The sequence below is a fragment of the Microcaecilia unicolor genome, chromosome 8 (genome assembly GCF_901765095.1).
Source record: "Microcaecilia unicolor chromosome 8, aMicUni1.1, whole genome shotgun sequence".
NCBI classification, from domain to species: Eukaryota; Metazoa; Chordata; class Amphibia; order Gymnophiona; family Siphonopidae; genus Microcaecilia; species Microcaecilia unicolor.
In genome coordinates this window covers 184,108,189-184,133,804 of record NC_044038.1, presented here as the reverse complement: position 1 = coordinate 184,133,804, position 25,616 = coordinate 184,108,189, and the positions used below count along the sequence as shown (strand labels likewise).

General features: G+C 48.0%; 1 protein-coding gene across 2 annotated transcripts in view; it reads left to right on the top strand.

The window, feature by feature from the left end:
- HK3 (hexokinase 3) overlaps positions 1-24,469 on the top strand; it is a 45,589-nt gene extending 21,120 nt beyond the window's left edge. Inside the window, exons 7-9 of one of the 2 annotated variants that reach the window (XM_030212122.1) lie at positions 3,109-3,264; positions 8,220-8,453; positions 23,545-24,469. In XM_030212122.1, coding sequence (XP_030067982.1) covers positions 3,109-3,264; positions 8,220-8,453; positions 23,545-23,686 — 532 coding nt within the window. In that variant the 3' untranslated portion in view covers positions 23,687-24,469. The remainder of the gene's footprint in view (positions 1-3,108; positions 3,265-8,219; positions 8,454-23,544) is intronic. The other variant, XM_030212121.1, reaches the window with a different exon arrangement.
- The last annotated feature ends 1,147 nt before the right edge of the window (positions 24,470-25,616 follow it).

The window sequence follows — 25,616 nt, the reverse complement described above, 5'->3', positions numbered from 1 at the left end:
CTCCCTGGTACTGAGATGAGCAGTAGGTCAGAACTGGCAGAATGCTGTACAATGCCCTCATTCAGCCACATTCAAGGGAAGAACTAAGTTGTCTAACATGGCTAACACAGGAAAGGGAACTAAAACTGGCTTACAAAAATGGCCACTACCGCATGGACTACAACAGGAAACACAACAGGGCATACTCTGACCTAGTAGGCAGGGGGAAAAGCACCATGGGAGAAGAGCCTACCAACTACCAACATTGTGAGACTGTAACACAAGCTAATGAAATCACGGAGCCCAATACCCTACACCCACCACAATGCAATGCTGATGTGACCCTGTACTGCACCCGAGAGCTACATCTGACCCAGGGAAAGGCTGTGACAGGATCGAACACATTCTGCTGTCATGGAGGTGGGTACGGCATTTGAGGCTGGCATACAGGCTGGGAAAAAAGTTTTTAAAGTGGGGTTTTTTTTTGGTGGGAGGGGGTTAGTGACCACTGGAGGAGTCCGGGGAGGTCATCCCCGATTCCCTCCAGTGGTCATCTGGGCAGTTGGGGCACTTTTTTGGGACTTGTTTGTGGAAAAAAAAGGGTCCAAAAAAAGTGACCCAAAATCACGGTAAAAACGCCTTTTTTTTTCGATTATCAGCTAAAGATGCCATCTCTCCTTGGCTGATAACCACGCCCCAGTTCCGCCTCCACCACGCCTCCGACACGCCCCCGTCAACTTTATTCGTTTCCGCGATGGAGTGCAGTTGGAAACGCCCAAAATCGGCTTTCGATTATTCCGATTTGGGCGCCTTTGCGAGACAAACGTCTATCTCCCGATTTAGGTCGCACTATAGGTGTTTTTCTCTTTCGAAAATAAGCTGGATAGTGGAATTAGAAAAGGTTCAATGAAGGGTGACTGAAATGATTAGGGAAATGAAACTCCTCTTATAGGAGAGGTTAAGACTCTTCAGCTTGGTGAAGAGACAGCTGAGAGGGATATGATAGAGGTCTACAAAATTCTGAGTACAGTAAAATGGATAAACATGAATCCATTGTTCACTCTCTCAAAAAGTACAAAAACTAGGGGACACTCAAGGAAGTTACATAGTAATACATTTAAAACAAATAGGAGAAAATATTTTATCACTCAACAAATAGTTCAATTCTGAAATTCACTGGCAGAGGATGTGGTAAAAACTTAAGAGTATCTGGGTTTAATCAAGGGTTGGACAAGTTCTGGAGGTAAAGTCCATAAACTCCTATTAAGATAGACATGGGAAAAACTATTAATTATCCCTGGGGTCAGTAGCTTCTTTTTGGAATTCTACCAGGTACTTATGACTTGGGTTGGCCCCTTTTTTGATGCAGGATATTCTGCTACATGGACCTTTGATCTGACCCGGAATGATAATTTTTATGTTCTTATGCTATATTTTTAAATAGGATACAGTATTGTGCAATGAAAATTATTTGTGAGTCCAGTGGTATAGCCAGACTTCCAATTTTAGGTGAGCCCACAGCCAGATTGGGTGGGCATAATATACTCTTGGCAGTCCCCCACCCTAGCTCAACTTAAAATGCTAAATACTAAACCCCTGTACCTTTCTATCTCTCTCTCTTTATCAGGTAACATTCCACAGTCTGTTTCTTCATCCTGACTATAGTGTACCCCCACTACTGTACTTTTCTCCATCACACATTGAATTTCTATCCACTGTGCACATTGTTTTCTTGTAGAATTTTTATCCTGCTGGACTCTGTACCACCTTAAACCTATAGAATTACACCCTCCACCAATTTGGTTTCCCCTGTCACGTCAGTGTATCTTGGAATTAGTTATCCCTCTCTACCGGGGCACCAGGTCTTTGGGATAGATATCATGTCTACATCTTCATTTATAGCGTCAAATATTCTAACTTTCCAATATTGCTATTTAGTCATTAGGGGGCTAATAGCCAGCAGCGCTGTTAAAGCCCACTGCTGGTACCGATTCAATGCTGTGTTATAGCCAGTGATCAGCATTGAATTTCTGGGTTTTTGCTGGCTGACTAGCGCATGCCTGGTGAAGCTGATATTCAGCAGTAACCAGGCATTTGCTAGTACATAAACATAGGACAGCTATTTATACAGTTCTATATGCTAACCTTACCTGGTCAGCGCTGAATATTAGGACTTAACTTTGACCTGCCGACTGGTTAAATTGTTGTGAATATCAGGGGTATATATTTAAATGTCTGCATTTAAATGCCTCCTTCCCCCCCCCCCCCCCCCCCCCCAATTATTCACAACAATTTAACCGGCCAGGAACAGCTCCTGGCTGTTTAAATACATTTTAAGCACCTAACTGCGGATATTCAGCGAGAGATAATTGGTTATTTCATGCTGAATGTCCAGGTTAGTGGCCAGCCAGTTAGGCACAGATATTCAGCATCTAAGGGGCTATGTGGAGTGGTCAATAGACAACATAAACAGCAGGCCTGTCTTTTAACCGCTAAAAGGTTAACTGGTTAGCACTATCAGCATAGCCAGTTAACTTTTTAGTGGCCAAAATAAACCTGGATATATTCCTGCATTGAATATTTGGATTTAACGCTGACGCAAACAGCAAGCACGCTGCCCTCCACGGGCTGAATATCAAGCCCATGGTTTTATTTCTATTCACAACCTGCATAACAGTAGAGCATTAGTAATATGGAATCATTGTATTTGTCTGCTCGGTACGTCTACTTGAGCTTTCTTAGTCCCAGTTTTGGAATACGTTTAATGTCTGTGTTTTTGACAGAATCCCTAGAAGATTCCTCATTCCACACAGTGCACTTGTCAGTCACCCTCGGCTTCTCCTCTTCTGGGTTCTTTCTGTGGCTCCCTGAGTATCCCAAGAGTTCTTGCGTCCTTGATTCCACATTGACTGATTTTCCTGTATGTCCCAGGCCCAGAATGTGGCAGGGAGGATGTTGGTGGGGGGAGGGGGTGCATCTTCTACCTGACCCTGTTTGTGGCACTGTCAAAAGTACTATTCACTGATACTTACTTTGGTGGGGGTGGGGGTGGGGGGGGGGGGGAATGAGTGAGGAGTCCTCTGACTCCCCTGATTCATGTTGTCTATCTGTCACACTCTTTGCCTGTAGGTATGAGAAGATGATTAGTGGAATGTACCTGGGTGAGATTGTCCGTAATATCCTGCTACAGTTTACTACCCAAGGTATCCTCTTCCGAGGCCAAGTCTCACAGCGACTATGCACCAAAGACATTTTCCAGACCAAGTTCCTCTCCGACATTGAAAGGTGAAGTTGATAATTTTATTTGACAACATAGTGAGCTTGGCCCATCCTGCAGGGAATGAGGGTGACTGGAATGAGGGTGAGAACTTTTTCATGTCTCTCTTGCAGGGAATGAGGGTGACTGCTTTCACATGTCTCTCTTGCAGGGAATGAGGGTGATGGCTTTTTCATGTCTCTTTTGCATGGAATGACTGCTTTTTCATGTCTCTCTTGCACTGAGTGACGGCTTTTTCATGTCTCTCTTGCAGGGAATCAGTTCATCACTCTAGCAGGAAATGAGGGTGACTGCTTTTTCAGGTCTCTCTTGCAGGCAGTGACTACTTTTTCATGTCTCTCCTACAGGGAATGAGGGTGACAGCTATATCATGTCACTCTTGCAGGGAATGAGTTCATGTCTCTCTTGCAAAGAATGAGGGTGACAGCTTGTCCATGTCTCTCTTGCAGGGAATGACTGCTTTTTCTTGTCTCAATTGCAGGGAATGAGTTCATGTCTCTCTTTCAGAGAATGAGGATGACAGTTTTTCCATGTCTCTCTTGCAGGCAGTGACTGCTTTTTCATGTCTCAATTGCAAGGAGTGACTGCTTTTTCATGTCTCTCTGCTTTTTGATGTCTCACAGGGAGTGACTGCTTTTTCATGTCTCTCTTGCAGGGAATGACTGCTTTCTCATGTCTCTCTTGCAGGGAATGAGGGAGACTGGAATGAGGGTGACAGCTCTTTCATGTCTCCCTTGCAAGGAATGAGGGTGACTGCTTTCTCAGGTCTCTCTTGCAGGGAATGAGGGTGACTGCTTATTTCATGTCTGTCTTGCAGGAAATGAGGGTGACTGCTTATTTCATGTCTGTCTTGCAGGAAATGAGAGTGACTGCTTTTTCATGTCTCTCATGCAGCAAATAAGGGTGATGGCTTTTTCATGTCTCTTTTGCACGGAATGACTGCTTTTTCATGTCTCTCTTGCAGGGAGTGACTACTTTTTCATGTCTCTCTTGCAGGGAATGAGTTCATGTCTCTCTTGCAGGAAATGAGGGTGACATATTTTCCATGTCTCTCTTCCATGGAGTGACTGCTTTTTCATGTCTCAATTGCAGGAAGTGACTGCTTTCTCAGGTCTCTCCTGCAGGGAATAAGGGTGACAGCTTTTTCATGTCTCTTTTGCACAGAATGACTGCTTTTTCATGTCTCTCTTTCAGGGATTGAATTCATGTCTCTCTTGCAGAGAATGAGGGTGACTGCTTTTTCATGTCTCTCTTGCAGGGAGTGACTGCTTTTTCATGTCTCTCTTGCAGGGAGTGACTGCTTTTTCATGTCTCTCGCAGGGAGTGACTGCTTTTACATGTCTCTCTGGCAAGGAGTGACTGCTTTTCTACGTCTGTCTTGCAGGGATTGACTGCTTTTTCATGTCTCGTAGGGAGTGACTGCTTTCTCATGTTTCTCTTGCAGGGAGTGACTTCTTTTTCATGTCTCTTGCAGGGAGTTAGTGCTTTTTCAAGTCTCTCTTGCAGGGAGTGACTGCTTTCTCATGTCTGTCTTGCAGGAAATGAGAGTGACTGCTTTTTTATGTCTCTCCTGCAGGGAATAAGGGTGATGGCTTTTTCATGTCTCTTTTGCACGGAATGACTGCTTTTTCATGTCTCTTGCAGGGAATGAGTTCATGTCTCTCTTGCAGGAAATGAGGGTGACAGCTATATCATGTCTCTCTTGCAGGGAATGAGTTCATGTCTCTCTTTCAGAGAATGAGGATGACACCTTTTCCATGTGTCTCTTGCAGGGAGTGACTGCTTTTTCATGTCTCAATTGTAGGGAGTGACTGTTTTTTCATGTCTCAATTGCAGGGAGTGACTGCTTTTTCATGTCTCTCTTGCAGGAAGTGACTGCTTTTCTATGTTTCTCTTGCAGCGAGTGACTGCTTTTTCATGTCTCTTGCAGGGAGTGACTACTTTTTCATGTCTCTTGAAGGGAGTGACTGCTTTTTCAAGTCTCTCTTGCAGGGAGTGACTGCTTATTTCATGTCTGTCTTGCAGGAAATGAGAGTGACTGCTTTTTCATGTCTCACAGGGAGTGACTGCTTTCTCATGTCTCAATTGTAGGGAGTGACTGCTTTTTCATGTCTCAATTGCAGGGAGTGACTGATTTTTCATGTCTCTTGCAGGGAGTGGTTGCTTTTTCAAGTCTCTCCGGCATGGAGTGACTGCTTTTCTATGTCTCTCTTGCAGGGAGTGACTGCTTTCTCATGTTTCTCTTGCAGGGAGTGACTGCTTTCTCATGTTTCTCTTGCAGGAAGTGACTGCTTTTTCATGTCTCTTGAAGGGAGTGACTGCTTTCTTATGTGTCTCTTGCAGGGAATGAGGGAGACTGGAATGAGGGTGACAGCTTTTTCATGCCTCTTGCAGGGAATGAGGGTGACTGCTTTTTCATGCCTCTTTTGCAGAGAATGAGGGTGACTGCTTTTTCATGTCTTTCTTGACTACATTGCCATGTCTTTAGCAGGGAGTGACTGCTTTTTCATGTCTCTCTGGCAGGGAGTGATTGCTGTTCCATGTCTCTCTGGCAGGCAGTGACTGCTTTTCTATGTCTCTCTTGCAGGGAGTGACTGCTTTTTCATATCTCGCAGGGAGTGACTGCTTTTTCATGTCTCTTGAAGGGAGTGACTGCTTTCTCATGTGTCTTTTGCAGGGAATGAGACTGGAATGAGGGTGACAGCTTTTTCACATCTCTCTTGCAGGGAATGAGGGTGACTGCTTTTTCATGTCTCGCAGGGAGTGGCTGCTTTCTCATGTTTCTCTTGCAGGGAGTGACTGCTTTTTCATGTCTCTTGAAGGAAGTGACTGCTTTTCTATGTCTCTCTTGCAGGGAGTGACTGCATGTTCATATCTCTCTTGCAGGGAGTGACTGCTTGTTCACGACTCTCTTGCAGGGAATGAGTTCATGTCTCTTCTGTGAGGAATAAGGATGGCTGCTTTTTCATATCTCTCTTGCAGGGAATGAAGGTGACTGTTTTTGCATGTTACTCTTGCAGGGAGTGAGGGTGATAGCATTTTCATGTCTCTCCTGCAGGGAATTAGGGTGACTGTTTTTTCATGTCTCTCTTGCAGGTAGTGAAAGTGACTCCTGCAGGGAATAAGGGTGACTGCTTTTTCAGGTCTCTCTTGCAGAGTATGACTGCCTTTTCATGTCTCTCCTGCAGGGAATAAGGGTGACTGCTTTTTCATGTCTCTGTTGCAGAGTATGACTACCTTTTCATGTCTCTCCTGCAGGGAATAAAGGTGACTGCTTTTTCATGTCTCTCTTGCAGAGGATGAGGGTGACTGCTTTTTCATGTCTCTTTTGCAGGGAATGAGGGTGACTGCTTTTTCATGTCTTTCTTGCAGGGAGTGTCTGCTTTTTCAAGTCTCTTGCAAGGAGTGACTGCTTTCTCGTGTCTCTCTTGCAGGGAGTAACAACTTTTTCTTGTCTCTCTTGCAGGGGTAGTGACTGCTTTTTCATGTCTTTTGCAGGGAATGAAAGTGACTGCTTTTTTATGTCTCTCTTGCAGGGAGTGACTTCTTTTTTATTTCTCTCTTGCAGGGAGTGAGGGTGACTGCTTTTATATGTCTCTCCTACAGGGTTGAAAGTGACTGCTTTTTCATGTCCCTTTTGCAGAGAATGAGAATGACTGCTTTCTCATGTCCCTTTTGCAGGGAATGAGAGTGATTGCTTTTTTATGTCCCTTTAGCAGGGAATTTGAGTGACTGCTTTTTCATGTTCCTTTTGCAGGGAATGAGAGACTGCTTTTTACGTCTCTCTTGCAGAGAATAAGGGTGACTGCTATTTCATGTCTCTCTTGCAGGGAATGAAGGTGACTGCTTTTTCATGTCTCTTTTGTAGGGAATGAGAGTGACTGCTTTTGCATGTCCCTTTTGAAGGGAATGAGAGTGACTGCTTTTTATGTCTCTCTTGCAGGGAATGAGGGTGACTGCTGTTTCATGTCTTTCTTGCAGGGAATGACAGCTTTTCATGTCTCTCTTGCAGGGAATGAGGGTGTCTGCTTTTTCATGTCTCTCTTGCAGGGAGTGACTGCTTTTTCATGTCTCTCTTGCAGGGAGTATGTACTTTTTCATGTCTTTCTTGCAAGGAGCGTCTGCGTTTTCAAGTCTCTTGCAGGGAGTGACTGCTTTTTCGTGTCTCTCTTGCAGGGAGTAATGGCTTTTTCTTGTCTCTCTTGCAGGGGTAGTGATGGCTTTTTCATGTCTTTTGCAGGGAATGAGAGTGACTGCTTTTTCATGTCTCTCTTGCAGGGGATGACTGCTTTTTCATTTCTCTCTTGCAGGGCGTGTGGGTGATTGCTTTTTCATGTCTCTCCTACAGGGATGAGAGTGACTGGTTTTTCATGTCCCTTTTGCAGAGAATGAGAGTGACTGCTTTTTCGTGTCTTTTTTGCAGGGAATGAGGGTGACTACTTTTTCATGTCTCTCTTGCAGAAAGTGATGACATTTTCATGTCTCTCTTGCAGGGAATGAGAGTGACTGGTTTTTTCATGTCTCTTTTGCAGGGAATGAGGGTGACTGCTGTTTCATGTCTTTCTTGCAGGGAATGACACTTTTCATTTCTCTTTTGCAGGGAATGAGTGAGACTGCTTTTTTATGTCTCTCTTGCAGGGAACGAGAGTGACTGCTTTTTTCATGTCTCTTTTACAGGGAGTGACAGTTTTTTCATGTCTCTTCTGCAGGGAATGAGGGTGACTGCTTTTTCATGTTTCTCTTGCAGGGAATGAAGGTGGCTGCTTTTTCATGTCTCTTTTGCAGGGAACGAGAGTGACTGCTTTTTTCATGTCTCTTTTACAGGGAGTGACAGTTTTTTCATGTCTCTTCTGCAGGGAATGAGGGTGACTGCTTTTTCATGTCTGTTCTGCAGGGAGTGACTGCTTTTTCGTGTCTCTCTTGCTGGGAATGAGAGTGACTGTTTTTTGTGTTCCCCTTGCAGGGACAGCATGGGCTTGCTGCAAGTTCGTGCTATTCTGACAGAGTTGGGTTTGGACAGTACCTGTGATGACAGCATTATTGTGAAGGAGGTGTGCCAGGTGGTTTCCCAGAGGGCAGCAAATCTCTGTGGTGCTGGCATAGCAGCTGTGGTGGAAAAGATTCGTGTGAACCATTGTCTGGATCATCTGACCATTACAGTTGGGGTGGATGGGACTCTGTATAAGCTGCACCCACAGTGAGTGAATGGGATGGGATGGCATGAGGGGAGGAAAGGCTTAAAGCTTGGTCTTTTACCTGTATCCCCTTCCTCTCAAGCATTAATAGAGAGACAGAGCACCCACTTGACTATTAAATGCTTTTCCTGGTCAAGTGGAGCAGGGCTAGAAGGAGCAGTGGATAAAGAGCTCCTTCTAGCCCTGCTCCTGGAGTCTGTCTCTTATGCTGTAGGGCCTTAGTACAGGACAACAAATTGATTTTTAAAATGGGATCTCAAGATCATGTACTGAAAGATACTCACCTCATGTGCATTTATGCTGTATAGGTATTTAATTGTCTCTATTGTATCTCCCCTCTCCCGTCTTTCTTCCAACGTACACACATATTGAGTTCTTTAAGTGTGTCTCCATACGCTATATGACGAAGACTACTGACCAATTAGTAGGCCATTCTATGGACTGACTCCGTCCTGTTTATATCTTTTTGAAGGTGAGGTCTCCAGAATTGTACACAATATTCTAAATGAGGTCTCACCAGTGTCTTATACAAGGGCCTCGCTACCTCCTTTATCCTACTGCCCATTCCTCTCCCCTATGCACCCAAGCATCCTTCTAGTCTTCGCTGTCGCCTTTTTTACCTGTTTGACCACCTTAAGTTCATCATATACAATCACACCCAAGTCCCGCTCCTCTTTCGTGCACAAAAGTTCTTCACCCCCTAAACTGTACTATTCTCTCGGGTTCTTGCAGCCCAAATGCATGGCCGTGCATTTTGTAGCACTAAATCTTAACAAGGCTAGAGGAATAGTCTGAAATTTGACAGCTAAGTCCTTCCTCATGCTATCTACACCATCAGGGGTGTCTATCCTATTGCAGAGTTTGGTATCGTCCGCGAAGAGACACACCTTACCAGACAGCCCTTCAGCAATATTGCTTACAAAAATGTTAAAAAAGAACCAGCCTAAGAACCGAACCATGCAGCACACCACTGGTAACATCCTTTTCCTCAGAATGAGCTCCAGTTACCGCTACCCTCTGTCACCTTCTACTCAACCAGATCCTAACCCAGTCAGTCACTTTAGGGCCCATACCAAGGGTACGTGGTTTATTTGTCATCTTTGCAGAACTGTGTCAAAGGCTTTGCTAAAATCTAAATACACCACATCTAACGCTTTCCTTCGATCCAACTCTTTGGTCACCCAGAAAAAGAAAATAATCAGATTTGTTAGTAGGTGATATAAAGTTAGAATGTCAGACGATTTGCCACACAGTTGGAGCAATATTTGTGGGGTCCCACAAGGATTCCCCATGTCCCCTTTTCTGTTTAATTTATAAATTCATTCTTTGGATTTTGTATTGGAGAAATTAGGGTTTGCGTTTTTCAGTTAAGCAGGTGACATAACTGTTTTTCCAGTTCAAGGAGTGGTTTTAACAGAGTTGTCTACTTTGCGGTTGGTATTTTATACTATTGAACATTGGATAACAATTCTCACAGATTAAAACTGAATACTGAAAAAGCAAAGTTGTTGTTAATTATGGGCTCCAGAGGACCAATTGAACTCAATATTGCTATTAATCATCAGGTTTACTCCTTTTCCCCCTCTTTGAGAGTTTTAGCTTCAAGTTAGTCGGTGATTCAGAAAACATTTTTTCTCATGTGTAAATTACGTTGTAGTAGTACATATTTTTGGGACCATCAATTTTGGTTGCTGGTCCAGGCCTTGTTGCTGAGTTCTCTAGAATATTTTAATGTCATCTATTTAGGTTGTTCTCAAGCATTACTGCGAAGGTTGCAGACAATTCAGAATACCGCACTGAGATTGATTATTTTTCTTTAAACCGTTCTAATCCTCTGTCAGTCTATTATTCCAAAGTTCATCGGTTGCCAGTAGCTTCAAGGGTCCAATTGAAACTATTGTGTTTAACATGCAAGATTTGTTATGGTTTAGCCCCTTTGTACTTGTTAAGATGTTTTACTCAAATATTGTGAGCTTCTGGAGCATTAAACTTGTTTTCCTGTCCATCGATGAAGAGCAAAGTATGAAAGAAATGTATAGATTCTTTGCTTTCCTATCAGGCTGCCAAATTAGGCAAAGAAGTTTCCTCGCATTGAGCATGTAAGTTTTAGACGGTCACTTAAGACATATTTGTTAATTAATTATTTAAACATCTTTTAAACCACTCTATAAAGAGGCAAGCGAAGCGAATGCAGAGCAGCCGGACATAACATGGCGGCTGCCGCATGCTCGCTCCCTGGTCCGAATTGCCCCCTGCTTCCGGCTTCCCTGCCATCCCAGGTGACGTAGCGGGTGACCCGCTGCGTCATTGGCGGAGGGGCCGGAAGGGGGCGGGGTCACAGCGGGTGGGCTGCAGACACAGGAGAAAAGGCTGCCGAGCGGGTCTGAGCGGTCTTTTTGAAGCGGGCGGTACATGAGTTTGGTGCACGGGCGCACAGCTTCTTTTTCTTTGTCTCCCCACGTGCGGTCAGGACCTTGCAGTCTGCAGTGAAAGCACCCGGAGTGAGACCAGCAGATTCGATTGATCGCAGCAGCTCAGCAAGTAAAGAATTTCACTTTCGTTTTCAGCTGAGCCCCAGGGCAGGTCGGCAGGAAAAAAGTTTTCTTTTCCCTGCTGCTCAGCAAGCAAAGAACTTTGCTTTTGTTTTAACCGAGCCCCCCCCCCCCCCCCCCCCCCCCCCCCCCCCCCCCCGAGGCAGGTCAGCAAGTAAGAGCTTTGTTTTTCTTTGAGTGCCCATCTCCCTGCGCCCGTGCTAGACCTTAGACTCGCGTTTTCCTTTTTTTTGTTTGTTTTGTTTTGTTCAAGTGGGCAGTTGGCAGGCTTTGCACATTGCTGTGGGACTTGCTTTAGAGGAGCCCACATCGGTAGAGCATCAGACTTTTATTTGCACCATGCCTCGACGTGTGCAAGCTACTCAGCCACCCCCAAGTCGGGCAGAGGAGGGACTGCCGGAGACAGCAGCCACATCTCCTCGCATATCAACGCGGCGCAGGAGGCGCCCAGAGAGATATATTGATTCGGCTGACCTGCCCCTGCCACGTGCATCCGCGCCTGCAGCTATAGAGGCCCGCGGTCGACCGCCCGCTGTACCACTACAACCTGCGGAGCAGTCCCCGCCAGAACTACCAGACCTGCACGGCATGGACAACACGGATTCGGCCTTGACATCTCCAAGCAGACGGGCGGGGGACACACGGCGCAGAAGATGGTCCGTCTCCAGCAGCAGTTCAGATGGGTCTCGGCGAACCGACCAGCATCCCCGAATTCAGACCCCCCACCTGCGTCAGGTCGTGAGATCCAGCAGATCCAGGAGCGCAACAGGGAGTCGCAGGCCAGCCGAACGGCCCAGGAGCCAACGATCCCGCTCCCGTCGTAGACGGAGTAGATCACCGTCATACTGTAGCCTCCGACACCACTGTGGATACCACCCAGCGCACAACAGGCACGAGCTTCAAGCCTGGCACAGGAACGACCATTGCAGATCACCTCCTACTTGCTTTGCCCCCTGCGGGCATACACCTCATCGTGGACTCCCAACGACAGCTACCCAGTCTGAGGGAGACAAGCAGGTACATGGACCGACAGCTTCACCCCACTGCAGACCCATGACTGACGATGCCCATGTGGTACGACACGGCCCCCGGCGCATACCAAGCCGCGAGGCGACATAGGAAGTAGCGAAGGCATCAAGCAGCCACCAGGTGGCCCCCGGAGCAAATCCCAGGGGTCACGCCTTATCTGACCGAGACAACAGCCTCTACCCAGCAGCACGGAAGCACCGGGAGGTCAAACGGAAGAAGAAAGGTAAGAAGCGTAGGTGATCTGGTCGCTCCAGTTCCACATCATCTTCTGACTCCTCCTCCTCTTCTTCCTCGTCTTCTTCTTCATCTTCTTCCTATGTCTCCCCTACCGGAGCCGCCAACGCACTACACACGGCCCCTCCGCCTGCCTTCACCCACAGTGTCCCCACAGAGCGGCTATGGCAGAGAGTCCCCAAGTCCCTCCGAAAGAAGGTCATGCGCCGGAGGTATTTTGACATTTTAAAGCTGGCGGAGGGCAGACGCAGGCAACATGCGAAGAAACGAGCAAAAAAGGGAGACCTGTTACCAGACCACACCAGAGAGCTCCCACGGAACCTTGCGTGCTGGGTAATATCCTATGCGCGCATGATGAGCATCGTGTACAGGAAGCAGCGTGACCAAATGGATCCCATGCTCTGTTACCTAGAAACAGTTTTAACCATCTACCGTGAACACGAGGGTTATGCCTGGTTAGCGTATGACGAGCACTTTAGGGACAAGATGGAGGCAAACCCTAGGATGGCTTGGGATACAGACGACGGCGGCCTGTGGCTGCGAAATGTCCTCACGCGACCACACAATGCACATAGGCGTGCCCCCCAGCACAAAGCACCCGGGGCAGGGAACAGGCACGGGAGGCCTACCACGCTCTCTCGAGAGGTCTGTTGGAAGTACAACAAAGGCACCTGCAAAATCCACGACTGCAAATTCAAGCACCTGTGTGCCACATGCGGAGCTCCGCACCCCCTTGCCGTTTGCCCAAGAAAACCGGTGCAAAGGCAAGGAGGCCAGCACAAACCTTGAGCTATTCACCAGGGCCCCCACCCCCATCAGGCTGAATGACATGATGCCCTGGTTGGAGAGGTACCCCAATCGGCAGGCCGCAGCATTACTTTTGCGTGGCTTCCGTGACGGGTTCCCTATACCGTTCCAGGGCGACATACCATTCTGCCCCTCGGCACCACCAGAGCGTCCCAGGCCCCGCCTTGCTCACATCATTTCAGACAAACTAGCGGGCGAGCGATCTGCAGGCCGGGTGGCGGGCCCATTTTGGCACCCCCCTTTCCCAAGAATGTTTGTCTCTCCCCTCACGGCCGTCCCCAAGAAGGAGCAGGGCAAATATCGCCTCATCCACAACCTGTCACACCCTCCCGGGCAATCAGTGAACGACTCCATACCTGAGGGAGTGACATCTGTCCAGTACATGTCTTTCGATGCGGCGTTGGACTTAGTGCGGGAGGCGGGCCCGAAGGCGCTCATGGCAAAGGTCGATATCGAATCTGCTTTCCGCCTCCTGCCGGTCCACCCGGATTGTTTCCCGCTGTTAGGATTCGCGCATGAGAACCAGTTTTACTTCGACAGATGCATGCCCATGGGATGCGCAGTTTCCTGCAATCTCTTCGAAGCCTTCAGCACCTTCCTGCATTGGGTGGTGTCCCAACGGGCGACCGTGAGCACAATCGTCCATTACCTGGACGACTTCTTCGTCGGGCCCCGCGACTCCAGCACCTGCAGAGACCTCATGGAGGTCTTCTACACCGTTGCCCGAGAATTCGGAGTGCCCATAGCCGATAGCAAAACCACAGGGCCATGCACAGTCATCACCTTCTTGGGAATAGAGATTGATTCGGTAACTCGTACTACCAGACTCCCGGAGGACAAGCTGCAGGGGTTAGCACAAAAAATCCTTGCTACCCTACATTCAACCAAGATCACCCTTTACCAGATGCAATCCCTCATTGGCTCCCTCAACGTTGCCTGTAGGGTTCTCCCAATGGGCAGGGTATTTGTCCGCAGACTTGCGGCAGCCACTGCAGGCATTTCACGCAAGCACCATCATCTGCGCATAACCCTTCCCATGAAGCAGGACCTCATCGTTTGGATGCGCTTTCTACAAGACTTCAACGGGAGAGCCCTAATCCAATCAGCCCCAACTTCCAGCATAGACCTTAACCTCTATACAGATGCCGCCGGGACTGTGGGGTGCGGGGCTTACTTCAACGGAGACTGGTTCGCTGCCCCTTGGCCATTGCAGTGGACACACAGTGGCCTCACCAAGAACATCACCTTCCTTGAGCTATTCCCCATTGTTGCAGCGGTCAACGTCTGGGGCCCTGCCCTGGCTAATAAATGTGTTATCCTTTGGTCAGACAATGCAGCTGTAGTGGAAATCATAAACAAGCAAACGGCGCGTTGTCCCCACACTGCAGCGCTCCTCCGCCACTTCGTGCTACGTTGCTTGCAGCTTAACTTGACGGCGCGAGCAAAGCACGTACCCGGTGTTGATAACAGAATAGCTGATGCTCTTTCACGCTTTCACTTTTCTCTCTTCCAGCAGTTGGCACCATCAGCAAGCAAGCAGCCCACTCCAGTACCAGAGCAACTATGGCAGCTAGCAACAACTTCATGCACCTACTCATCACCAGCTCGTTAGCCAAGACTACTCTGTACACATACCGGCGAGCTTTTCGCCAAGTCTGTGAGCACCTGCAGGGCCAGGGATGGACAGGAGGACCAGTCCCAGATCAACTCATGGCCCGGTACATCACGGAGGCATTCGAAGCGGGTTCCTCCAGGACAGCGGTCGCCTCCAGGGCCGTGCCGATGCGGTAAGTGAGGTAAGCGCCGCAGGGGGGCGCCCACCTCTGGAGGGCGCCGCCGCGGTGCTTACCCTCGCCCCGCGCCGCCGAGGACTTTAAATTACCTCGGTCGCAGGCTGCAGCAGCGTCGGTGAAAGCCCTGCCGACGTCTCCCTTCCCTTGCACTCATTGGTTCCCCTCAGTGTCCCGCCTTCTTCTGACGTCAGAAGAAGGCGGACACTGAGGGAACCAAGAGCGCGGTGGGGGCGGTCCGCCCCGGGTGTCAGCGGGTGGGAGGTGCTCCGCTCCCGCTGCTCCCACCCTACCTTCTTAAAAAAAAAAAAAAAATCAGTAAAGCGGCGTGGCAGGCAGCGCAGCTTCGCGTCTGCCCTGCTTGTAAAACAAGTAGATCTCCTCGTCGGGCCTTCGCTCACTGGGTCCCGCCCTCGAGGAAATAGGAAGTTACCTCAGAGGAGGGCGGGACCCAGTGAGCAAAGGCCCGACGAGGAGATCTACTTGTTGTTTTACAAGCAGGGCAGACGCGAAGCTGCGCTGCCTGCCACGCCGCTTTACTGATTTCTTTTTTAAAAGAAGGTAGGGTGGGAGCAGCAGGAGCGGAGCACCCCCCCCCACCCGCTGTCATCTCGACAGAGCTGGTAGTGGGGTCGGATCAGGGGTGCCCAGATGGCAGAAGGGGATGGGGATGGGGAGGGGAGCCCAGATGACAGAAGCCCAGATGACAGAAGGGGATGGGAGCCCAGATGACAGAAGGGGATGGGGAGGGGAGGGGAGGGGAGGGGAGCCCAGATGACAGAAGGGGATGGGGAGGGGTGCCCAGATGACAGAAGGGGATGGGGTGGGGTGGGGTGCCCAGATGACAGAAGGGGATGGGGTGCCCAGATGACAGAAGGGGATGGGGAGGGGAGCCCAGATGGCAGAAGGGGATGGGGAGGGGAGCCCAGATGACAGGAGGGGAGCCCAGATGACAGAAGGGGATGGGGTGGGGTGCCCAGATGACAGAAGGGGATGGGGAGGGGAGCCCAGATGGCAGAAGGGGATGGGGTGGGGTGCCCAGATGGCAGAAGGGGATGGGGAGGGGAGCCCAGATGGCAGAAGGGGATGGGGTGGGGTGCCCAGATGGCAGAAGGGGATGGGGTGGGGAGCCCAGATGGCAGAAGGGGATGGGGAGGGGAGCCCAGATGGGGTCTGGGGCTGAAAGGGGAGGCCCTAATGCAAGGCATGTGGATGAAGGGAGCTGGAACTGGGGGCTGAAAAGGAGGGTATGTGGGATAAGGGGGCTAGTACTGGGACTGGGGGCTGAAAAGGGACAAGAGCTGAAACTGTGGGGACTGGGGGCTGAAAAGAAGACAGGGAGAAGTGACTGGGGCTGAAGCTCGGGACTAGTGAGAGAAAAGGGCTGCGTTTGAAACTGGGGGCTGAAAAAGGGACAGGGAGAAGTGGCTGGGGGCCGAAGCTCAAGACTGGTGGGAGAAAAGGGCTAGGGCTGAAACTGGGGACTGGTGGGATAGTGGGGCTGGAACTGGGGGCTGAAAAAAAGGGGCAGAGAGAGGGGACAGATCCTAGATGGAAGGGGGAGTGAGAGGGACCTTGATGGATGGGAGAGGGAGGGCAAATGGTGGATTGAGCGGACAGAGAGAAAGGGCAGACAGTGGATGGAAGCGATAGAAAGGGCAGACAGTGAATGGAAGGGGGAGAGAGAGAGGGCAGACAGGGGCAGATGATGGATGGAAGGGGCAGAGATAGAGGGCAGATGTAGATGGAAGGAGCAGGGAGAGAGGGCAGACATTGGATGAAGGGGACAGCAGAGAGGGCAGACACTAGATGGCAGAGAGAGAACAAAGACAGATGCTGGATGGAAGGAAGGAAGACAGTGAAAAGAAGATGAGGAAAGCAGAAACCAGAGACAACAAACTGTAAATAAAATATTTACTTTTATTTTTTTGCTTTAGGATACAGTAGTATTGTAGCTGTGTTAATAAATGTTTATAATAGGTAATCTTTTTATTGGACTAATTTTAATACATTTTGACTAACTTTCGGAGAACAAAACCCCCTTCCTCAGTCAGGATAGGATACTGTAACAGCACTATACTGTATTAACCTGAGGAAGGATGTTTTGGCCTCTGAAAGCTAAATGTATTAGTCCAATAAAATGGTATTATTTTATTTTCTATATTTGTTTTATTTCTATTTGTTAATTTGTAAAGTGGTGATTGGTTCTTGTTAGTTTTTTTTCAAATTTACATCTGCAGTCTTTATATTTTGCACAGTACTAGGGGACATTTTCTGTTTCTGTGGTGTTGCATTGTATGCAGAGTCTGGCATCTTGGGGGTTCAGCTTAATTTTTGTCTAAATAGCGTTTGGAATATGTCCACTTTGAGAATTTACATCTGCTATCTTATTTTGCAATGTATAGCAATTTGTTTCTAAGAATATTGCTGACAATTCCTGTCAGTGCGGCAAGTGGTGAGCGATCATTTTCACCGGGGGGGGGGGGGGCGTGATCATTTTCACGGGGGGTAGGGGCGCCAACTGATAGTCTGCAGGGGGCCGCCAGAGACCCTAGGCATGGCCCTGGTCGCCTCGAACATCACCGGCTTCGCCTTCTACTCCAAGCTGCGCGGTTGGGGCAACCCTCGGGCCAGCTTCCTGATCCGGATGCTCTTGAAGGGATGGGCTCGGTTTGCTCCGAGGCGTCCAGACACCAGAAGGCCTGTCACGTGCGAACTACTGCATCACCTGTGGTTGGCGCTGGAACGGGTGTGCAAGAATGCATATGAGACTGCGTTATTCAGGGCGGCCTTCTCTCTAGCGTTCTTCGCTGCACTGCGTCTAAGCGAGTTGACGGTACAATCCAAGGCTACGCCGACTGGTGGCCTGCAGATGGCTGATGTTTCCATTGCACAAGGTTCGGTCTCCCTGCGGGTCGCCAGGTCCAAAACGGACCAGATGGGAAGGGGACACACCATCACACTCAATGGTGTCCCGGATCTGCCGACCTGCCCACTAGCCAATCTTGTTGCTTACCTATCGACCAGACCATCAGCAGGCACACCCCTCTTGATGCATCAGGACGCCAGCCCCCTCACAAGATTCCAGTTCACGGCCGTCTTCCGGCAAGCTCTCCTTGAAGCAGGACAGGACCCCGACAATTACGGGACGCACTCGTTCCGGATAGGGGCGGCACCTGCGGCCTTCCAGTATGGTCTCTCCGCACAGACAATCAAGCAGCTGGGCCGCTGGAAGTCAGCAGCATTCCGCACCTATATCAGACCACCTCCTCCCCCACGACATGCACAGCCCAGTTAACCATTCTCCTTCCTCTTGCAGGTCTCCATCCGCACCAAGGGGTGGTGTGGATCATCGGACACTCCTATATCGCCAACGCTGCCAAGCGCATGAATGATGGGAAGCCAGGCCGGCACCTGGGGCTGGATAAGAAAGGGGTTACACTGACATGGATAGGAATTCCCGGCATGCGATGGCAGCAGCTTCTCCCCTCTGTCCTCCGTTTGCTAAATAATGCTCCACCACCAGACACCTTGCTCATTCACCTGGGGGGCAACGACATTGGGCACACCCCATGCCGCCGCTTGATTGCCACAATTAAGCGAGATCTACACGAAATCTCTATTGCAATGTACGGGACCCTCATCCTCTGGTCGGACATCATCCCACGTTGGAGTGGGTGTGCTTCCAGGCTATGGGCCAGAGGTGTCACCAAAGTCAATCGCCAGGTTGGCATGTGGGTGGAGCAACTCGGCGGTGCAAAGATATGGCATCATTGGGCTTCACCCCTCATCCCCGGGTACTTCTTACCGGATGGAGTGCATCTCTCAGAGGCTGCCGATTACCTTCTGATCAATGACTTTCAGGAGGCACTAGAGAGGTATTATTAAAGGGTAAAAGGGGGGACCTGGAGGCCATGTTGCCAGGCCCCCGTGTTGTGGCGGAGGCACCCGAGCCTGGGAATATTGGGAGGTGCATGAACAACGGACAGAAGGAAGATCGGACCTTCTAGCAAGAGACTGGGGCACTCACCGCTGGCAGACTATTCACCTCGCTGGTTTACATGGCAGGTGGAACACTGGTCTGGAGCAACGTGCCAAAATCCGATGAAGGTGCGGCCACGCTGGAGGCGGAGACATGGCTGGCCGCAATGCTGAATGGAGACATGGGCCCTCTAGCTGGAGAGCATGGCGGAGGGCCGGAGCATCTACAGCATCATACCTAAGGCTCGGGTGCTTCCTAGAGGTGTTGTTGTTAATGTGTTTGCAATAAAGCTGTGGCCAAATTTTCCCAAAGATAAAACCTATCTCATGCATCGTCTGTGGGGCGACGGGATAATGATGAGGGAGGGGGGCAAGAGTGCGTGCTGCCTGCCCATGTTAAAAGAGGCAAGCGAAGCGAATGCAGAGCAGCCGGACATAACATGGCGGCTGCCGCATGCTCGCTCCCTGGTCCGAATTGCCCCCTGCTTCCGGCTTCCCTGCCATCCCAGGTGACGTAGCGGGTGACCCGCTGCGTCATTGGCGGAGGGGCCGGAAGGGGGCGGGGTCACAGCGGGTGGGCTGCAGACACAGGAGAAAAGGCTGCCGAGCGGGTCTGAGCGGTCTTTTTGAAGCGGGCGGTACATGAGTTTCCCTCCACACCCTCCCCAAGCATGTTTTGTAGTCAAGACGGGCAGAGGGGGGCCAATAGGAGAATTTTACTGTTATGTTAGAATAAGCAATGTGAGGTGGGAATAGTAGTGTGTTATGTTATACCAATAGGGTACGGATTGTTAGCGAGTTGTACCATGTTAGGTTTGGGTTTTATTGTGAATATGATTTGTCGCTTATATGCATTAATACATGTACCCATGTTACCCATTATGACTGTCCCGACCAGTTAGGTGGTACTAAACAATGCGGGGTGGGAACGGTTAGTTTGTTATGTTATAGCAATAGGATATGGATTGTTAACAAGTTTACCATGTTAAGTTTGAGTGTCTATTGTGAAGATGATTTGTCAATGATATGCCTTAATATACTTACCTCTGCTACCCGTTATGCATGGCTTTGCCAATTATGAATGCTGTCACAGCATCGGAGGCACCCGAGCCTGGGAATACTGGGAGGTGCATGAACAACGGACAGAAGGAAGATCGGACCTTCTAGCAAGAGACTGGGGCACTCACCGCTGGCAGACTATTCACCTCGCTGGTTTACATGGCAGGTGGAACACTGGTCTGGAGCAACGTGCCAAAATCCGATGAAGGTGCGGCCACGCTGGAGGCGGAGACATGGCTGGCCGCAATGCTGAATGGAGACATGGGCCCTCTAGCTGGAGAGCATGGCGGAGGGCCGGAGCATCTACAGCATCATACCTAAGGCTCGGGTGCTTCCTAGAGGTGTTGTTGTTAATGTGTTTGCAATAAAGCTGTGGCCAAATTTTCCCAAAGATAAAACCTATCTCATGCATCGTCTGTGGGGCGACGGGATAATGATGAGGGAGGGGGGCGAGAGTGCGTGCTGCCTGCCCATGTTATTTACAATTTTGAATTTCAGAATTATGGAGGAAGATTAATGTATTATATAGTAAATTATTATGATTATTACTGTATTTCTTGGTTTGTCAAGCTTCTTTGTATGTAACCCGCATTGAACTGTGAGGTATTGCTGGCTATATTTATTCATTTATTGGGATTTATTAACCGCCTTTATAAAGAGATTCACCCAAAGTGTTATCTTATAAATATTAATCAAACAAGCACCAAAAGTTATAAAGGAGGAGGCAAACTAATCCACAACGCTATCAAGCCCAGCTCCTTTCAATTTTTCTCATTACAGCAACTACTGAATTACAATTATAAGCATATCATTGGATCAGTCACATACGCATGCTTCAACCACTAGGCTAATTTCTTTTGAGCCTGGCATAAATAAGGGTGAACATGTAATCATCATCAATCCACTGTAGAAGTTTTTTACTTTTTCATTTTCAATTGCTTTTTCTTCCCACATATAACGTAAGCAGAAGCTAAGCAATCGTTTTATCTTCACTTCAACGTTAGACTTCATTAAAAGTGCTTGCAAAGTCATTTGGGAGACACATCACAACCGACATGAATTTGACCTTGAGACAGCCAGTGGTGAAACACAGTCTCCATATAAGTCCTTATTCATTGTGGGCTTTAATAAGGACCTATATGGAGACTGCCCTTGAGACAGCCAGTGGCAAAACATGGATTCATGTTGGTTGCGATGTGTCTCCCTAATGACTTTGCAAGCACTTTATAGTGAAGCCTAACATTAAAGAAGCTCAGTTAAGTACATAAGTACATAAGTACATAAGTAGTGCCATACTGGGAAAGACCAAAGGTCCATCTAGCCCAGCATCCTGTCACCGACAGTGGCCAATCCAGGTCAAGGGCACCTGGCACGCTCCCCAAACGTAAAAACATTCCAGACAAGTTATACCTAAAAATGCGGAATTTTTCCAAGTCCATTTAATAGCGGTCTATGGACTTGTCCTTTAGGAATCTATCTAACCCCTTTTTAAACTCCGTCAAGCTAACCGCCCGTACCACGTTCTCCGGCAACGAATTCCAGAGTCTAATTACACGTTGGGTGAAGAAAAATTTTCTCCGATTCGTTTTAAATTTACCACACTGTAGCTTCAACTCATGCCCTCTAGTCCTAGTATTTTTGGAAAGCGTGAACAGTCGCTTCACATCCACCCGATCCATTCCACTCATTATTTTATACACTTCTATCATATCTCCCCTCAGCCGTCTCTTCTCCAAGCTAAAAAGCCCTAGCCTTCTCAGCCTCTCTTCATAGGAAAGTCGTCCCATCCCCACTATCATTTTCGTCGCCCTTCGCTGTACCTTTTCCAATTCTACTATATCTTTTTTGAGATACGGAGACCAGTACTGAACACAATACTCCAGGTGCGGTCGCACCATGGAGCGATACAACGGCATTATAACATCCGCACACCTGGACTCCATACCCTTCCTAATAACACCCAACATTCTATTCGCTTTCCTAGCCGCAGCAGCACACTGAGCAGAAGGTTTCAGCGTATCATCGACGACGACACCCAGATCCCTTTCTTGATCCGTAACTCCTAACGCGGAACCTTGCAAGACGTAGCTATAATTCGGGTTCCTCTTACCCACATGCATCACTTTGCACTTGTCAACATTGAACTTCATCTGTCACTTGCACGCCCAATCTCCCAGTCTCGCAAGGTCCTCCTGTAATCGTTCACATTCCTCCTGCGACTTGATGACCCTGAATAATTTTGTGTCATCGGCGAATTTAATTACCTCACTAGTTATTCCCATCTCTAGGTCATTTATAAATACATTAAAAAGCAACGGACCCAGCACAGACCCCTGCGGGACCCCACTAACTACCCTCCTCCACTGAGAATACTGGCCACGCAATCCTACTCTCTGCTTCCTATCTTTCAACCAGTTCTTAATCCATAATAATACCCTACCACCGATTCCATGACTCTGCAATTTCTTCAGGAGTCTTTCGTGCGGCACTTTGTCAAACGCCTTCTGAAAATCCAGATATACAATATCAACCGGCTCCCCATTGTCCACATGTTTGCTTACCCCCTCAAAAAAAATGCATTAGATTGGTGAGGCAAGACTTCCCTTCACTAAATCCGTGCTGACTTTGTCTCATCAGTCCATGTTTTTGTATATGCTCTGCAATTTTATTCTTAATAATAGCCTCCACCATCTTGCCCGGCACCGACGTCAGACTCACCGGTCTATAATTTCCCGGATCTCCTCTGGAACCCTTCTTAAAAATCGGAGTAACATTGGCTACCCTCCAGTCTTCCGGTACTACACTCGATTTTAGGGACAGATTGCATATTTCTAACAGTAGCTCCGCAAGTTCATTTTTTAGTTCTATTAATACTCTGGGATGAATACCATCAGGTCCCGGTGATTTACTACTCTTCAGCTTGCTGAACTGATCCATTACATCCTCCAAGGTTACAGAGAATTCGTTTAGTTTCTCCGACTCCCCCGCTTCAAATATTCTTTCCGGCACCGGTGTCCCCCCCCCAAATCCTCCTCGGTGAAGACCGAAGCAAAGAATTCATTTAATTTCTCCGCTATGGCTTTGTCCTCCCTGATCGCCCCTTTAACACCATTTTCGTCCAGCGGCCCAACCGACTCTTTGGCCGGTTTCCTGCTTTTAATGTATCTAAAAAAATTTTTACTATGTATTTTTGCTTCCAACGCTAATTTCTTCTCAAAGTCCTTTTTTGCCCTCCTTATCTCCGCTTTGCATTTGGCTTGGCATTCCTTATGATCTATCCTGTTACTTTCAGTTGGTTCTCTTCTCCACTTTCTGAAGGATTGTTTTTTTGGCTCTAATGACTTCCTTTATCTTACTGTTAAGCTATTGTTTTATGTTATATGTGTGAAGAAGAAGCAATTGCAAATGAAAAAGTAAAAATATTCTACAGTCGATTAATGGCAATTACATACTCACCCTTATTTATGCCAGGCTCAAAAGAAATTAGCCTAGTGGTTAAAGCATGCGTATGTGACTGATCCAATGGTATGCTTATAATTGTAATTCAGTATTCGCTAAAATAAATACTGCTAGGAGCTGGGATGTTATAAATGTTGGCATATAACGAATTCTCTGTTATCGCTCTGCTCTTTCTCCTTCAGTTTTGCTGGCATTGTTCAGGAGACTGTGCAAGTTCTCGCCCCCAGCTGTTCCGTCACGTTCCTGCAATCGGAAGATGGCTCTGGGAAGGGAGCTGCTCTGGTAACTGCTGTGACCTGTCGCGTCTCTGTGCTGAAACCCTGAAAGCAGGACTCTTAGCAGTGGAAGTGAAGATGTCTTTCTTTACAGAACTTGAAAAAGCTTTATATTTGTTTGTTTTTATTTTTATATATTGACTATTTGCTTGAGTTTGTGAGTAATATTATTGGAATTATGTTTTGTAATATTTTACTGTTTTTATCTGAATTGTAAACTGTTGTGATCTGTATAGACCTAGTGATATAGTAAATTTTAATAATCTATAAATCGTCTACATCCAGAGGCTCCATGAGTTTACATCCAGCATGTGAACATGCATGATTGTAAACTGAAAGGAGTTTCAGTAAATTTCTAACAGCAAGTGGGGTAGGACAGAAAATGGTGAAAGGTCAGGACATAGCTGGGAGGTTTTTGGGGTGGTGGGGTCATGAGAGAGACAGTGGCATGACAGGAGTGGAAAATCAGTTTGGTTTGCTGAGTTGCAAAGCTTACATGAAGGACTAAATTCTACAAATGTGCCTAAAAAAAAAATCAGCAAACAAAAATAGCACTATGGTATAAACTGTGCTTAAAGTTAGGTAGCGTTTATAAAACAGCGCATAGTGCCGGGAACCACAATTACATTTAAGTGTGACTATTTACAGTAATGAAACCTTCGTTTATTCTATAACGTACATAAAATAAAGGAACACCTCTGATCCGCCCCTGACCCTCTCGTGACCCGGCCCCCTTTCTGGACCGATGTCTAAAATTTATGCTTGAAAATTTTAATTAAATCCAGTTAGCACCAATAATTGCTTCTTAATCTCAATTAGCAGAACTAATTGGCTCATTCAATTAAATTGCACATGCCCAAATTTGCATACACAATTTTTAGTGATTTTATAGAATTCAGAAGACAACGTGCATGAAGTTTACCCTTATGCTATGGGCACTTGGTAGGTTGAAGGAGAGAGAGTATGTGTAGATTTGAAAATTGAATGCACAAATACAGGTTTTGTGCAAGGGGACCTGAGATGAACCTTCATCCATGCACCTTCCCCTCCCCCCCCCTCATGGTAGCTCAAGACCCTACCCCCCTCTCACGTCCAGAATCTCACTTTCCCTTCTGTACCCCATCACATTCTGGCATTCAGACCCTCTCAAGGTGTCCAGCTTTCCCCTTTCTCCTCCACTGTGTCTAGCCTTTCATCTTCCCTTCTGTTACTTACCTTCTTCCAATAGTTCAGCATCTCCCCTCATTTCACTCCCCTCTGCCCCCCAACTGGCCCTGCTGCTTGGGCTGCGACTGCAGTCAGAGTAAATGCAGCACTGAGTGAATCCTTGAACAGTGGCCCATGCTCAAACCCTGCCACGTCCCTCTGCCTTTGACACAAACTTACTGTCTGTGGGAAAAGGACGCAGCAGCGTCTGTGCTGAAAAGCTTTGTGCCATGTTCATAGCAGCTTTAAAGTGCTCTTGTCCTGCTGTGCCACTGCCGCTCCCCCCTTCCAAATTCCACCACTCTAGGCAGACACCTGGTCCACCTAGTGGTAGGGCAGACTCTGTAGGGGTTGCTGTATTTCTCCTTAACTTAAACTTCCCTCTGTCTCCTGTGAGGGCCTCTTTGTAACCCAGCTAAAAGGATGCACACTTTAGAAGTCCACGTACTCTGTGCAAGAGGGCTGATTTGAGGTCCAGAAAGTAAACCTCTGTGTTCTCTTTTCAAATTGTATACATCCTATTTAGCTGCCCACACCAATAGCAGAGGCAAATTATGGGTAGAACTCAAGGGCTGTCTAGACTGGGCAGTGCATAAGGAGGGTTAGGAGACCAGGGTTTGGAGGAGAGAAGTTATTATGTACCGGAATTGTGCTTTATCCTTTGCCGTATTGTGTAGACTGTGATAGCAGAAGCACGTGATAATTTAGTGGTTTCTTTTAAGTGTGATCCCCCATTATAATGGGTAGGGATCATTACTTCCCTAGACTAGAGT